This window comes from Solanum verrucosum, unplaced genomic scaffold (assembly GCF_900185275.1).
Source record: "Solanum verrucosum unplaced genomic scaffold, falcon-dt-bn FXZP01000285.1, whole genome shotgun sequence".
NCBI lineage: Eukaryota > Viridiplantae > Streptophyta > Magnoliopsida > Solanales > Solanaceae > Solanum > Solanum verrucosum.
The window spans coordinates 17,816-33,733 of NW_026019934.1; the positions used below are offsets into that span (position 1 = coordinate 17,816).

At 31.5% G+C, this 15,918-nt stretch overlaps 3 protein-coding genes across 3 annotated transcripts; all 3 read left to right on the forward strand.

Moving 5' to 3' along the window:
* Positions 1-2,333: 2,333 nt before the first annotated feature.
* LOC125834930 (zeatin O-glucosyltransferase-like) lies at positions 2,334-3,755 on the forward strand. Its single transcript, XM_049514080.1, has one exon. It carries the CDS (start codon positions 2,334-2,336, stop codon positions 3,753-3,755), a length of 1,422 nt encoding a protein of 473 aa, XP_049370037.1.
* Positions 3,756-5,173: 1,418 nt separating this feature from the next.
* LOC125834370 (zeatin O-glucosyltransferase-like) lies at positions 5,174-6,595 on the forward strand. Its single transcript, XM_049513523.1, has one exon. The coding sequence runs from the start codon at positions 5,174-5,176 to the stop codon at positions 6,593-6,595; it is 1,422 nt and encodes a 473-aa protein (XP_049369480.1).
* Positions 6,596-10,976: 4,381 nt separating this feature from the next.
* LOC125834424 (zeatin O-glucosyltransferase-like) lies at positions 10,977-13,105 on the forward strand. The gene is made up of 3 exons (XM_049513579.1): positions 10,977-11,154; positions 11,239-11,532; positions 12,222-13,105. Exons 1-3 carry the CDS (start codon positions 10,983-10,985, stop codon positions 13,103-13,105), a joined length of 1,350 nt encoding a protein of 449 aa, XP_049369536.1. The 5' UTR covers positions 10,977-10,982.
* Positions 13,106-15,918: the final 2,813 nt, after the last annotated feature.

The following is a 15,918-nucleotide window of genomic DNA, read 5'->3' on the forward strand; positions in this document are numbered from 1 at the left end:
TTCCGAGCAATTTAAATGAAAATTCTGCCTAACATATAACTTAAATAATTTCTAGAAAAATTGCTAGACAAAATTAAAATTTAACTAATTTAAAATAGCATAATTCACTTGATGATTAGGGGAGAACATAAACTTTTTGGACTTATATATTTCCATTGTTTAACTACCAAAAATATACACACACTGTTTAACACCTAATCATTTCATAATATGTAGTATATTATATTAGAGTGATTAATAATGAGAATTAAGTATATGAATACATACCAGAAGCTTAACTTGGAAAAATCGAAATGATATTAGAGTTTCGTGCTGATAACGTTTTGTAAAACTTAAGGACAAAAGAACAATATAAAGAGGAAGAGAAGAAGACTATAAGACAAGAGGAACAATATAAACTAACATTCTTTCTTTCAAGTCTATCCAACATTATTCTCAACACCACTATTTATAGGATTACATTGAGGATTACCAAAAGGTGTCATAAACATTACATTAAACCTTGAGAATTACTACCCATTAAGGAGGAAATAAATCTAGGAGTTATGGTCATCCAATTAACCATATTATCAACAACATTACTACCAATAAAGGATGAAATTAACCTAGGAGTTATGATCATCCATTTGACCACATTATCAACAACATTACTACTCATAAAGGAGGGAAATTAACCAAGGAGTTATGGTCATCCATTTAACCACCAAAATGATTTACAACAATAACTTTCTTTTTTGAAGATACAAACGTTATCTTCAGTTGAAATGTAGTTGAAAATATATTATATAATTTAATGTTTATTTATAGGTGCATTAGAGCATTAAGATGAGGTAATTATGTATGACTATAGCCGGTTTGGTCGATCTTTTAAAATCAGCTTATTTAAAAAAAATAAAAATTATTCGGTGTATTTTTAAAAAATACTTTTTGGAAGTATCAGTCTATTTGAATAATCAATTTGAAAAATATTTTTACTAAAATTAGAACAATTAGTATTTGACCAAAATTCTAAAAGTGTTTCGAAGGTTAAAACTACTTCGCTTCACGGAAAAACAACTTCTACTTTAGATGAAAACACATATATTTTTCCTAGAAGCTTTGATCAAACACTTCAATTCTCTAAAATATGCAGCATTAGCAACAACTACATATCAAATTTTATCTCATAAGTGGACTCTAAAGAAGGTGGTCTGTTTGCAGTTTTATACCTACGAGGTGAAGAAAGAGATATTGTTATCGATATACCTCGACTCAAGTAAAGTATATAAAAATCAAGTATCCTGAGAACTTCTTATTTCTAATAAACCCTCGGCTCAACTCTTTAAAATAATCACATCTTTTATTTTAAGAAAATTCCCGACTTAACTTTCTAAAATAATCATTTTTTTTTAAAAAAAAAAAACTTCTTATTTCATTGAAACATGACCAGACAGACTATAAATTAGTATTACCTGATTGGTGAGGATATCTAGAATTTTCTTTTGTGATAACATCAAATAATGGAGAAACTATAGCAACTGCTTAATATTTTAAAAAACTGAAAAGAAAGTCTATAATGTCTGCTCCCATAACAAACATATATTAGTATTTTGTCCTATGATAGAAGATTCTAATAATAAAATAATGGTATTACTTTGATGCACAGGCTGGGAACTTGGATTACAAATAACATATTTGCATTTTTTTACAATGAGGATGATGATGTTTTTCTTTGGTAGCTAACAACATATTTGTAAATAACATACCATTATGGTTCTTATATGTACATATTCAGTGAATTTCTCGATAAATATACAAAGTTTAGACTAAATTTACTGAGTTTTGCTGAACATTGCGGCAAGAACATGGGAAAGAGTATGTAATCAACTCAATATTGACTCTCTCCAGTCTCCTTTAGCACAAAACTCAAAAGAAAAACTAAGAAGCTGCAGTCCAAACATATAGTATGTTAATATCTGAATTGTGAACATACAACAGTATGTTTTCTACATAAATTCATAGTATAGAGAATTAAGGGTATAACTTTTTTCGTAACCACTTGTCGGTAGTTCTACAACAACAATAACATACCCAGTGTAATCCCACTTGTCGGTGGTTTTATTACGAAAAAACAAAGAGATTTGATTGTGATTGCATAGAGATGCCTGTTCATTTTGTTGAGAAGGTATCCTATTAATGATTTAAAGGTTTTTAGCAGCCCACCAGCAAGTACAAGTTGTCATTGGACTCATGCATTATAAAAGAATATATGTTTTCACCTAGACTACATGTAACTCAAGACACTTCAGAAGCTCAGATACTCATAAAACTGCAAAATTTCAAAACATTTCCCAATGGCCGAGAACTACCCCATAAAAAGCGATGGCAAAAAGGGTGTTCGGGATGCACAAGTGGCAGTGGTTATGGTGCCACTTTCAGCACAAGGCCATCTCAACCAGCTTCTCCACCTCTCGAGGCTCATCACCTCGTATAATATCCCAGTCCATTATGTTGGAGCAACCACTCATATTCGCCAGGCTAAGTTTCGTGTCCATGGTTTCGATCCTGTCACAGCTAAAAACCTATATTTTCATGAATTCCCTACACCATTTGAAAATCCTCCCCCAAATCCTAATGCTTCAAATAAATTTCCTAACCAATTAATCCCTTCATTTTATGCAACAATCCATCTCCGTGAGCCAGTGTGCTCTCTTGTACGCCAACTACTAGGCGCCAATCATCGGAGAGTGATTGTTATTTATGATTCTATGATGACTTGGGTGGTAGAGGATGTACCAGCAATTCCAAATGCTGAGTGCTACCGATTTAATAGTATCTCAGCTTTCCATACGTTTTCATGCATCTGGGAATCCAGAGGAAAACCTTTACAAGCTGGAACTGAAATATTTGAGGACATTTCATCAAACAAAAACTGTGCTACACCAGAGTTATGGGAATTATGGAGTAAACAAAAATCCCTTGAAGGGAAAATTAGCTCTGGAGAACTTTTCAATTCATCCAGAGTAATAGAAGGTTTATACCTTGATTTAGTAGCTAAAGAAATTAATGGCTTAAACCTATGGGCTTTTGGTCCATTCAATCCGTTGTTGCTGACTGAGCAGAACAACGATTCAAATAAACATCACAAAACCTTGGATTGGCTTAACAAACAAGAACCTGACTCGGTGATATATGTGTCTTTTGGAACATCTACTTCTCTGTCGAATGAAGAAATTGAACAACTCGCCATTGGGTTAGAGAAAAGCCAGCAAAAGTTCATTTGGGTTCTCAGAGATGCTGACAAAGGAGATGTTTTTGCAGGTGAAGAAAGGAGAGCTCGGCTGCCGGAAGGTTATGAAGAAAGAATAAAAGGAAGAGGAATTATTGTAAGAGATTGGGCACCTCAGTTGGAAATTTTGGCACATCCTTTCACAGGTGGTTTTATGAGTCATTGCGGATGGAATTCGTGCATGGAAAGCATTTCCATGGAAGTTCCAATAGCAGCCTGGCCAATGCATTCAGATCAACCAAGGAATTCTCAGCTGGTAACAAAGTTCCTGAAAATTGGCCTAAATTTGAGACATGGGGCACGTCAGGATGAATTGGTTACATCAGAAATAGTTGAAAATGCTGTGAGAACTTTGATGGCTTCACCTGAGGGAGGTGAGATGAGGAAGAGAGCATCAGAATTAAGTGTTGCTGTCAAACAATCAGTCATGGATGGGGAAGGTAATGGTACAGAGATGGATTCTTTTATCACACACATCACTCGATAACTTCTCATTTGTATTGAACAATTGGTTGCACACTACCATCTAGTTAACATAAGTGATGCAACCTATGACACTGTATCGATGCTCTATCACCATCGCAGTGGGTTCAGTGTCCACCCTACCGGCACCCCTTTATGCACATCACGGCATGTATGTTGAGGATAAAACCTTTCCTTTATGAGTTCTTTGTATTTTCTAATATAAAAGTGGATGTCCTCCCAGATAAATAAAATATTGGATGCTGTTTGAGTATTCTTACAAGAACTTTTTGCTTGTGACCTGAATAACATAGTAGTATATTCTTTTAGGACTTCTATAGATTCTTGTCTTTAATTCTGTGACCTTGTATTTGATATTCTGCCAGACTTCTCATGTTGGTAGGAGTAGACAATCTTTTTAAGTGTACTTGACAATATTTTCTCAACATTTATAGAATACTCTTTTTTGCATCAAGACAAATAAGGAAGAGCTCTGGTATTCTATGAAGTTGTTCAACTAAAATATGAATCACTTTGTAACTATACTAACTTTTAACCTTTCACAACACTTTTTCAAATCTTACGATGACAAATTAAATAGTTAAAATGATCCATGAAGCTGTCAAAAAATCAGAAGAGTTTGACACAAGGTAGCTCTGCTTGTATCTATTTTTATCTGAAGATGCTTATTTCAGATTTATTAAGTGGTCAAATTAGTGGGTGACTGAGGAAGGTCTTCGACTCCTTGACCAACTAAGATTGCTAAGCATTTTTTAATCTTTTGTGTCTTACCCTCTAAAAACAAGCTAAATTACAGAAAAATACTACATAATGCAGTCTATTATGACTGCTCCTTGACTAAAGTTTGGTCCATTATGTAATACTCCTACTATATTGTCCTACGATAAAAGAATCTGAAGATAGCGGTGTTTATAAGAACCACAAAACTAATATTGATATTTCTTTGATTCTTGCACTTGAAATGAACATATATTTGATTTTTACAATTTTGACGATGAGGATGTAAATTCGACTGAGATTACATTGACAACTATCTCAGTATCTCTAATACTTACATGGGTGTATACTTTTTTTTTCTTCAAATAATATTTTTATGGTCTGCCTTTGCTGATGTTTTTTCCTCCATTTTATATAAAACTCAACCAGTTGCTGTTGGTTTTACTGATAGACAACAAAAGATTTGATTGTGACTACTTTAAGTAATATATTTTGCAGCAATATGTCAAATAAGAGAAGTTAAAAAATTTCAATATCTTTTAACAATTAAGCTTTCCAGCAGCCGGCCATACAATTCTAGTTGCTGGATTCATGCATTAGACGTAATCCTTATAAAATCATCTATGTTTTTCTCCTACATATAACTCAAGGCACTTCAGAAACGGCAGACACTCATCAAACGACAAAATTTCTAAGCATTTCCCAATGGCCGAGAACTACCCCATAAAAAGCGATGGCAAAAAGGGTGTTCGGGATGCACAACTGGCAGTGGTTATGGTGCCACTTTCAGCACAAGGCCATCTCAACCAGCTTCTCCACCTCTTGAGGCTCATCACCTCGTATAATATCCCAGTCCATTATGTTGGAGCAACCACTCATATTCGCCAGGCTAAGTTTCGTGTCCATGGTTTCGATCCTGTCACAGCTAAAAACCTATATTTTCATGAATTCCATACACCACCTTTTGAAAATCCCCTTCCAAATCCTAATGCTTCAAATAAATTTCCTAACCAATTAATCCCTTCATTTTATGCAACAATCCATCTCCGTGAGCCAGTGTGCTCTCTTGTAAGCCAACTCTTAGGCGCCAATCATCGGAGAGTGATTGTTATTTATGATTCTATGATGACTTGGGTAGTAGAGGATGTGCCAGCAATTCCAAATGCTGAGTGCTACTGTTTTAATAGTATCTCAGCTTTCCATACGTTTTCATGCATCTGGGAATCCAGAGGAAAACCTTTACAAGCTGGAACTGAAATATTTGAGGGCATTTCATCAAACAAAAACTGTGTTACCCCAGAGTTATGGGAATTATGGAGGAAACAAGAAGCCCTAATGAGGAAAGTTAGCTCCGGAGAACTTTACAATTCATCTAGAGTAACAGAAGGTTTATACCTTGATTTAGTAGCCAAAGAAAATGATGGACTAAACCAATGGGCTCTTGGTCCATTCAATCCGCTGTTGTCTGAGCAGAACAAAAACTCAAATAAACACCATCAAACCCTGTATTGGCTTGACAAACAAGAAACAAACTCGGTAATATATGTGTCTTTTGGAACAACTACTTCCTTGTCGAATGAAGAAATCGAAGAACTCGCTGTTGGATTAGAGAAAAGTATGCAAAAGTTCATTTGGGTCCTCAGAGATGCTGACAAAGGAGATGTGTTTGCAGGTGAAGAAAGAAGAGCTCAATTGCCTGAGGGTTATGAAGAGACGCTAAACGGAAGAGGAATTATTGTAAGAGATTGGGCGCCTCAGTTGGAAATTTTGGCACATCCTTCCACAGGTGGTTTTATGAGTCATTGCAGATGGAATTCGTGCATGGAAAGCATTTCTATGGGAGTTCCTATAGCAGCTTGGCCAATGCATTCAGATCAACCAAGGAATTCTCAGTTAGTAACTAAGTTCCTAAAAATTGGCCTAATTGTGAGGCATTGGGCATGTCGAGATGAATTGGTTACATCAGAAATAGTTGAAAATGCTGTAAGAACTTTGATGGCTTCACCTGAGGGAGATGAAATGAGGAAGAGAGCATCAGAATTAAGTAATGTTGTCAAACAATCAGTGGTGGATGGGGGTGTTAACCGTGAGGAGATGGATTCTTTTATCACTCACATTACTCGATAAGTTTCCCATCTAGATTAGTCATCGAACTAAGCATTTATTGCATGAAAGTGTGGCTTTGATGAAGTCAGTTATGAAAAATTGGTAATTCAATCATACTTAGAGGACACTAATGTATTTTTCTTTATATTTTACTTTCTTCATTTTGTCTATGTTCCACCAAAATCATAGCTTATACTTCAACAACCATCTTTCTCTCTCTCTCTCTCTCTCTCTCTGTGTTTCTCTCTTTGTTGTAGGGTGGCGTCCGGTTGAGTGAGGACTAATATATGTGTAATATTAGTTATCCGTGAAACACATAATTTTACTTGTATTTTTCCTTTACTAAAATTTTAAAGAGTTTTTTAGCAGGATAATAAATTACAACAACATTGCCGGCCACTAGCTAGGCCAATATCCCTGTGAATCAAATATGTGAGAAATGAGGCATTCCTCTGTTCTCCTTAACATTAACTTCATAGATCCAAAATATACGTATACTGTAATATCTAGTAACAGTTAGTCCTTGTTTCATTTCTCTACAAGGTCCAACTTGATATATTCTGTTGTGAATCAAGTCGACTTTGTACGGGCTTATGTGCTAGAAGTAGCGAATGAGGCTGATTTGGATGGGATAATTGGGCCGTGTAAAATATTAGAGAGTTTTATTTGGGATTCAGGCCCAATTATCAATTGGTTAAATAGGAATAGGGGTTAGACAGAAAGGTTATGCGTATTATGAAGAAACTGTCTTTTCCTCTCATCTTCTTTCTAGAGTCTTAACTTCTCATCCTCATTCTTATCTCTATCTTTAGTTACTTGTTATTTCAGTACTTCTCTTTGTAATTCAAGTGTTGTTATTATAATTTGGTTATCAATGGATATAAGGTTTATGTATCTGTATTGAGAATTCGGGTTTGTTTCATATTCGTTTTTCTTACTCACCAAAGAGCCTAAGTTCAAATCTTAGCACATTCTTTTGTCTTTTATTGATTTCTCGGTCTTCTATGCGACTAGCCAAGTAGTCATATTCATTCCTGTTGACACGAATAGGAACGAAAGAGAAGGAAATGACATTTACAGAAGATGATTCAGGGTTGAATACTTCAATCCTATCAGCTAATCTAAGCAAGAACATGGAACTAAAGGAGGATCTTTATCCAGCAGTGTAAGTTCTACACTATGGTCCTTAATGTGCTCCATATCTATCAAATTTTCCTCGTATACCAAACACATCGAATACAGGATTGAACTGAATCAAACTAATAAATTAACAAGTAACTATGAATGTGGTTTAGAATTTAAGTATAGAAGGCAGCCATAACATTTTGTACCTGAAAAGCAGCAGGGGAGGGTGCTTGAGCTCGAGTATTAGGAGTTATGGTTGTCCTGCAATCAATTTGGCAAACTGGGAATCAATCTTTTAACTCCCTAAACACCATCTTCTCCTAGACTTCATCCATTTTCACAATTCTATGTCCATTTACTGCATTCTTTATATCAAATCAGGAGCACAAGTACTCTTTTTGGTGTTTTTTTCCTCTCAGTCATTTTGTCAAGCACCTTGAGTGCTTTGTAAAAAATCTTAGCATACAATCTCAACAATTCTTTGCATTCCAACAATTTTTTCAAATTTATCTTTTAGGATAAAAATTTAAACTTGATCCATTTAACTTAACATTCAATTTATTACTACATTTTTAAAATTGTGAGTTCAAAATTTAACATTCACTAAACATCACACATTTTTTCTTTGAAACTTTGCTATGCATTGTCAACGCTAACTTTAAATATGTTTTTATAAAATTGTGAACTTGATAAGACTAAACTTTAGATATTTTTAACTAAGTTGTGGTATTAAATTTCCATTTTATTACAATATATTATATGCTACTAGACGGGATTAGGATTTGAAGTTCATAAATTTTAAGTTTATAAATCTTAAATTTGTTATGAGCTCATAATTTATCTTAATTATTGCAATTAAGTATTTATACATATTTAATAATCTTTTAATATAAATAAAAATTATTGAATTTGCCTGAATAGTGCCTTGTAGCTATTATATATACCAAAAATAGTAAAAACAGCTTCCAATTGAGGAAATAGATTCCCATCAATTTTCTTGTATTAATAATTTATTATTTATATTTTTGACTTTTTTTAAACTTTAAAATAATGTGTGTATTAAGTAAATTTTTTAGGCCATCGCTATATTGACACTTTGACTCAAAAGATATTAAAGGGAAATCGATTCCGAATCATAGATAACTAGCCTTCAAATCAATTGAGTCATTCTAAAGGGCTTTCTCAACATTATTAATCATTTAATTATTCATTAAATTTTTACAACTGCTCATATGACCATATATATATATATATATATATATATATATATAATCAATTAATTTCTTGGTCGATTGTTTTATTTATTAGAACTAATAAAAAAAAACTAGTATTGATTTTTTTATAATGGAATAATTTCCACCTTTAATTTTGAGTCCTTCCACTTGGACCCTCCATATGTTGATATCTCTTCTGAGGTTTGATATTTCAAAAGAGATCTTTTTTGGAATTTGATTAATTTGGATTTGTGGCGTCATAAAATTCCACTTTTAAGATAAAACGTTACTATTTCTTGCGTATTCTTTATAATGAAAATTAATAATAAAATAAAATTTTATTATTCATGAAAATTAGAAAAAAAATTAAAATACTATTAATTTGAAATTAAATAGTATATATTAATAATATTTAAAATATTATATTACATTTAAAAAAGAATTAAGAATATTAGATATTTAATTAATAGAATTATATGTAAAATAATATGTTAATTAGAAAGTAATAGAAATAATAATAAATATAAAAAAGTGAATATAGAGTGTGAATAGTAGTTCTCCAAATATTCAACTCTCTAAATTTGAAGAATAGAGGGTGATTTGGAGTGCTCATTCTCTAGTTTACTCTCCAAATATAGAATATGGAGAGTAAAATAGAGGTGGGTTGGAGATGGTCTAACTGATACAAAAAAAAAAAAAAGGCATCACGATAAAGTGCATAAAATTCGGCGGTCGACATTAGAATGCAGTGATTCCTTAATTAAAAGTTTTGAGTTTAAATTTTAATATATGAAAATTCTTGATAAGGAATATTTTTTTGTCGAATGGAGCCTTATGAGGGACAAATTCAAATTAATCGAATTCCAATACAAATATCGAACGAAACCAAAAAAATCGGCGGCCGACACTTATTTTTTTTTTTGGGTCGACACATTTGTTACCATTAGTAGTACTTTAAAATAGTCGAATCCATTGAACAAAGACAACTATCTTATCAATTAGAATTTTTTATTTGATGTACTTTGGGACTTGTAAATTTGACACAGGTACATTTAACTTATTGTCAAGTACATTGCACATGCATGGTTTATAATATTTGCAACTTATTGAGACAAATAAAGTTCCTATCAAAAAAAAAGAAAACATGCACTATTAGAATTTGATCTTTCACGAAACAAAAAAAAGTTACCTTTTCGTTATCATCATCATCATCATATTTTTAATGAGTTTAAATTGAACAAACAAAAAGGAATTCAATATCTTTATAGACTCTAACGATTCTAAATGTGATAATATTAATTCAATTGTCGCTAAATATGTTTGCAAAGGAAAGTTTCAATTGAAGGTACTCATCAACTTATTCATACACATTAAGTCATTAAGATAATCTTGAGATTATGTAAGATTGGTTTAGGAATTAATTAATCTTGAGAAGTCATACTATTAATTAGTTTGAAGCATAAAAGCATGCATGCACTTTTTATCTTCTCTTTAATTAAAATAATGTAATAAAGTTATAAATGAGATATTCACAATTAGTTTCCTTCACAAATTACTCTTTTTTCTAATATATCCTCTCATATGCAATTGTCTCCATCAATTAATCTTTTCTAATATATGCGTACTTTTATCTCCTCTTATATGCAATTGTCTCCATCAATTTATACTATTTTTTGTTGAACGGACATAAGAGTAAATGACCCAGAAGCTCTTTTAAAGTACAATCATAAAAAGGCATCAATAAAGTCATCCTCGCAGTAACAATATATTCACTATAATTTTATAAGCATTGCCAAAAATAAAGTTATTCTTTCTATCAAATATCGTTACTACTACAACAACATGTCAAGTTTAAATTTCACAAGTGATACTGTCTGGATATCAATGATAAGCTATGCACATACATTATCTCTACTTTTGTAAAGTAAAGAGATAATATTTCTGATAGACATCGATTAAAAATGACATCAACATTCAACCCTCTCTGATCTACGTCATATTTATTTTTTATATATATACAACACAAACAATTACTAATAAATTATAGTATATAGTATTTCATCTTCAATATGGCAACCAAATATGAAGTAGTTGTTGTTATTGTGCCATTTCCAGCACAAGGTCATCTCAATCAACTTCTTCATTTTTCATCTCTTATTTCATCTTACAAAAATATTCAAGTCCATTATGTTAGTACAAAAATTCATACTAGACAAGCCAAAATTAGAGCTCATGGTTTAGTAAACCCTAGTTCTTCTTCCAATAATATTATTCATTTTCATGAATTTTCAACACCTTCATTTCCATCACCACCGCCAAACCCTAATTCAAATATCAAATTTCCTTCACATCTTCAACCTTCATTCGAATCATCGTATCATCTACGAAACCCTGTAGCTTCACTTCTACGATATTTATCATCGATTGCACGTCGAGTTGTTGTTGTTCATGATTCTTTAATGGCTTATGTTGTTCAAGATTTCACTTCATTACCAAATGTTGAGTCTTATAACTTTCATAGTGTTTCTGCTTTTACTATCTTTTTGTTCTTATGGGAATCTATGGGAAAACCTTTCCCTATTGAGGCTGAAATACTAGACAATCTACCATCTCTTGAAGGTTAGTTTTCTTTATTATTAATATTTTTGTCAAACACCTAAATGGATCTTATTTGTCAAACATCGGTTATAATTAGGGAATTGTATGTTGTTGTATTGTTATGTGTCGATTTCATCTAAAAACTTAAGTTATTAGATGAAGAAGTTGAACAAGTAAAGGTCCTAAGTTCGAGTCTTATCGTCATCCATTATGAGAAAAGTATTTTCATGTATTGCTTACACAAGCCCACGAAAAAAGAATTAGGCTTCCAAATTAATAAACGTGTACTCTCTCTATATATATCTGCTTAAATTCAAGATGAAATGGTCTCACAATTCAACACATGTATTGATTTAATAGTGTGCTCTCTCTAAAAACTTAATTTTTTAGATGAGATGGTCACACACTTCAACATATGGTATCAAGGCAGACAGAGGGTCCTGAAATCGAATCTCACTACCAGCCTTGTCAAAAAGAATTTCCATGTACGTATTTGGCCCATGAAAAAAACCAGGCACGCACGTGATGAGGGGGCGTGTTGAGAATACAATTAAATAATAAATGTCATATGTTAGCTCTCTCTGAGAACTTAAGCTTTTAGATGACATGATCACACACTTCAAAAAGTAAACTAGAATGATGATATGATATTTATTTTGTTACATATATACTATCTCTTATAATTTATTTATTTTTTTGTAATGTTGAAGGTTGTTTCACATCAGAGTTCATGGATTTCATGGCTTCTCAAAGGAAATACTCAAAATCTGATTCTGGATTTATTTACAACACAAGTAGAGTTATAGAAGGAAAATTCATGAATTTACTTGAAAAAGAACCAATCAAAAGAAATAAAACACAATGGGCTATAGGTCCATTCAATCCAATGAAGATTATTAACAAGACGTCTACCAACAACTATTTATCAATCGATCATCATCATCATCGTCGTCACAAATGTTTGTTATGGCTCGATAAACAATCTCCGAAATCCGCCCTATTTATTTCATTTGGTACAACAACTTCACTAAAAGATGAACAAATCGAAGAGCTTTGTATAGGTTTAGAAAAAAGTGGTATAAAGTTTATTTGGGCATTAAGAGATGCTGATAAAGGTGATATTTTTTCTGGTGAAATGAGAAAAATTGAACTACCAAAAGGGTATGAAGAAAGAATTAAAAATAAGGGTATTATAGTAAGGGATTGGGCACCACAATTGGAGATATTAGGACATTTATCAATCGGTGCGTTTATAAGCCATTGTGGATGGAATTCGTGCATGGAAAGTTTATCAATGGGAGTACCTATTATTGCATGGCCCATGCATTCTGATCAACCAAGAAATAGTATTTTAATAACAAAGTTTTTGAAAGTTGGTATAAATATTTTCAATAATTGGGAACGTAGTAGAAATGAAGTGGTGAAATCAAATATTATTGAACATGTAATTGTGACAATAATGTTGAATAATATTGAAGGAAATGAAATTCGTCGGAGAGCGGCGGAGTTAGGGGTGGCTATTCGGAGATCGGTGGTGGAAGGCGGTGTAACGAGGAAGGAATTGGATTCTTTCATCGCTCATATCACTAGATAATAAACACGATTGTTCATCGTCGTCTATTAAATGGTGCATATTCAACTATTCCTCCGTTCCTATTTATATGTTATTTTTACTAAAAAATAGATGTCTCTTAATACTTATCATTTCACATAATTAATACATAAGTAATAGTATTCTTCCTATTTTACCCTTGAGAGTTATTAGCCTTGAAAGTATGAATTTAACCAACATAGGAAAACTAAATGATTAATTCATGTTCATTTATCAATTTATTAATCAAAATAAATTAACTTATATTTATTTATTGAAAATTTGACTTTAAAATAACATAAAAAGTATAATGATAAATTTACATAAATTTTTTATGAGAAATCTAAAAGAAAACATACAAATATATAGATTCGACATCTTAAAATCAAGTTAATGCTGGCATGAATTTATGATATAGATTCTCTATTTTCTTTTATATTATACTGACATAGTTTGGACTTTTCCCATTTCTTTTTTTTTTTTTTTTGAAAGTAATTAAATATACTATCAGAGTGTATTGCGGGAGGGATGTCGGCATACTAAAATTTGTCCATGTTTTTAAAGGTTTATTCGAACCGAAATTAGGATTTTAAATTTATAAATTTTTATTTTTAAAAAAATATTGAATGGTTCGCTAGTTTCTTTTTTGGTCTCGTATGAGGAGTAAGAGAGGAACCCGATCCTGGTGCCCCTCCCCTGCGACTGTCTGAATTTCACGAGTGAATTGAAAGTAGCATTACTCTATAATAATAATAATAATTAATGCATATTTAAAAAATTATCAAATATAAATTAAAATTATTAAACTAAAAGATAACACACTATAAAGGGAGGTGAGTGGGTGAGTGGGGGTGATCTTCTTAATTAACGAGGAACACTTATTTTTGAGATATTCTCTCACCCAATTGATTGACTAGAATTAATATTTTTTTTCACTTAGTTTAAGATAGAGTACTCGTGGTATTAAAGGGGAAAAATAATCGTCTTCCTTGATGTGACACGCTTTGATTTGACATGATGTTTAATTTTTTTTAAAAAAAATTGTGGTTTAAAACAATTCTTAAAATATTGATGTGATCGTAAATCATTATGTTAAAGGAAATGAAAAATTTTAAAGTTAAATTGTTTCTAAGTCTAGTAAGATAAGGTGACATTCTTTTTGGCATAAACTGAAAAAGAAAGGGTACTTTATTAAATGAGATGGAAGGAGTAACTTTTTAGGAGTGAATTAATTGTAGTGGAGTGAAAAATATTCACTCATCCATAACTAGAAATCTCGGGTTCGAATTCTAATTAATCATCTATCAAAGTTGTCAATCTAACTACATCATTGAGCCGAGATTAATTTAACCAATTATGGTGCATTACGCTCTCTTCTCGGTTCTTTGTCAAAAACAAAGATTCATTTGTATCTACTATCTAGGATAGGATATACCTAGTTTACCTGGCTAGACTAAGAAACCAGAAGAGAGTGTAATGCTTCGATCCGTAATTGGTTAAATCTATATATCCCCGCTCAATAATATAGGCATCACATTTGTCAAAGAGTATTTTATCTCCAATATAAAACTTTTCCAATAAAAATATAAATTTAGTCGTATTTCAATACAAATACTACATATCGAGACGAAAAAAAAATCTCCCACTCTTGTTGCAATTTAATAACGACATTGATATTTCAACATGTAATGTCCCTGTGATTTTGGGCAACAAACCATACGTACTTCACGTGCTTAACACTAAAAATACTGGTGAAGCACGTGAAATTAGACCACCTGTCTAATCAAATTTTTTTTTATTGTCAATCTTCGGTTAAAATTAAATTTACGCATCACAATATCTATTTTTAGAACTATCATTTGCTTTCCTTCACAATGTTTACCTTTGTAACGCCATTAATTTCATTCATAACGTTCAATATCATAATATTATTAATTTCATTCATAACGCTCAACTTCTTAATGACGAATTAAAGGTGAATGAATATCCATAATTATGACATATCACATTAATTACTCTATGTGTCCCTAATTACCTGTCCACTTTTGAATTGATACACTATTAAGAAATCAATTAATGACATAGTGAGTGTACCATTTACCCTTATTAATTATAAAGTGAATGAAAAATTCTACATTTTAAAAAGTAATTAGTCATTTAATTGAGGGTATAATAAGTAAAAAAATTGTTATTTCTTAATTTGTCAAAATGAACAAGTAATTAGGAACAACTATAAAAGAAAAAGTGGACAAGTAATTAGGGATAGAGGGAGGGAGTATTGACTAACTACTCCATTTTTGACATGTCATTGTCATTTCTATTCTTGGAAATCGTGTACTAATTAATATAGAAATATGCTTTTCATTTTAGTTGGAGTTTTTGAATATTCTAGAGGTATATTATCGTTGATTTCACTAAAAAGGTTAATTTAAGAAAATGGGTTTTTGTCTTATTAAAATTAAATTATTTGGGCTAAAATATATTAAAATGGGGCTGTATCAATTCAATCTGTTCAAGTTTTACTAATATCTTGTTTGGAGGGTTGTTATTTGTTCTATTGCATTGTATTGTATTGTTAGTTTAAATATAATATTTGTTTTGATTGTTACTTAAATTTTCGTATATTGTATCTTTTAAATCTATCATTAGTTAATATGTATGACACTATGTAACATGAAGAACGATACAACCTATCTAAACATTGCATTCATTAAAACAATATATTACAATACGATACAATACATTACGAAACAATACGTAACAATCATCCAAACAAAGTGTAAGTTTTAATTGTCTTATTTATTCTTTATACGATT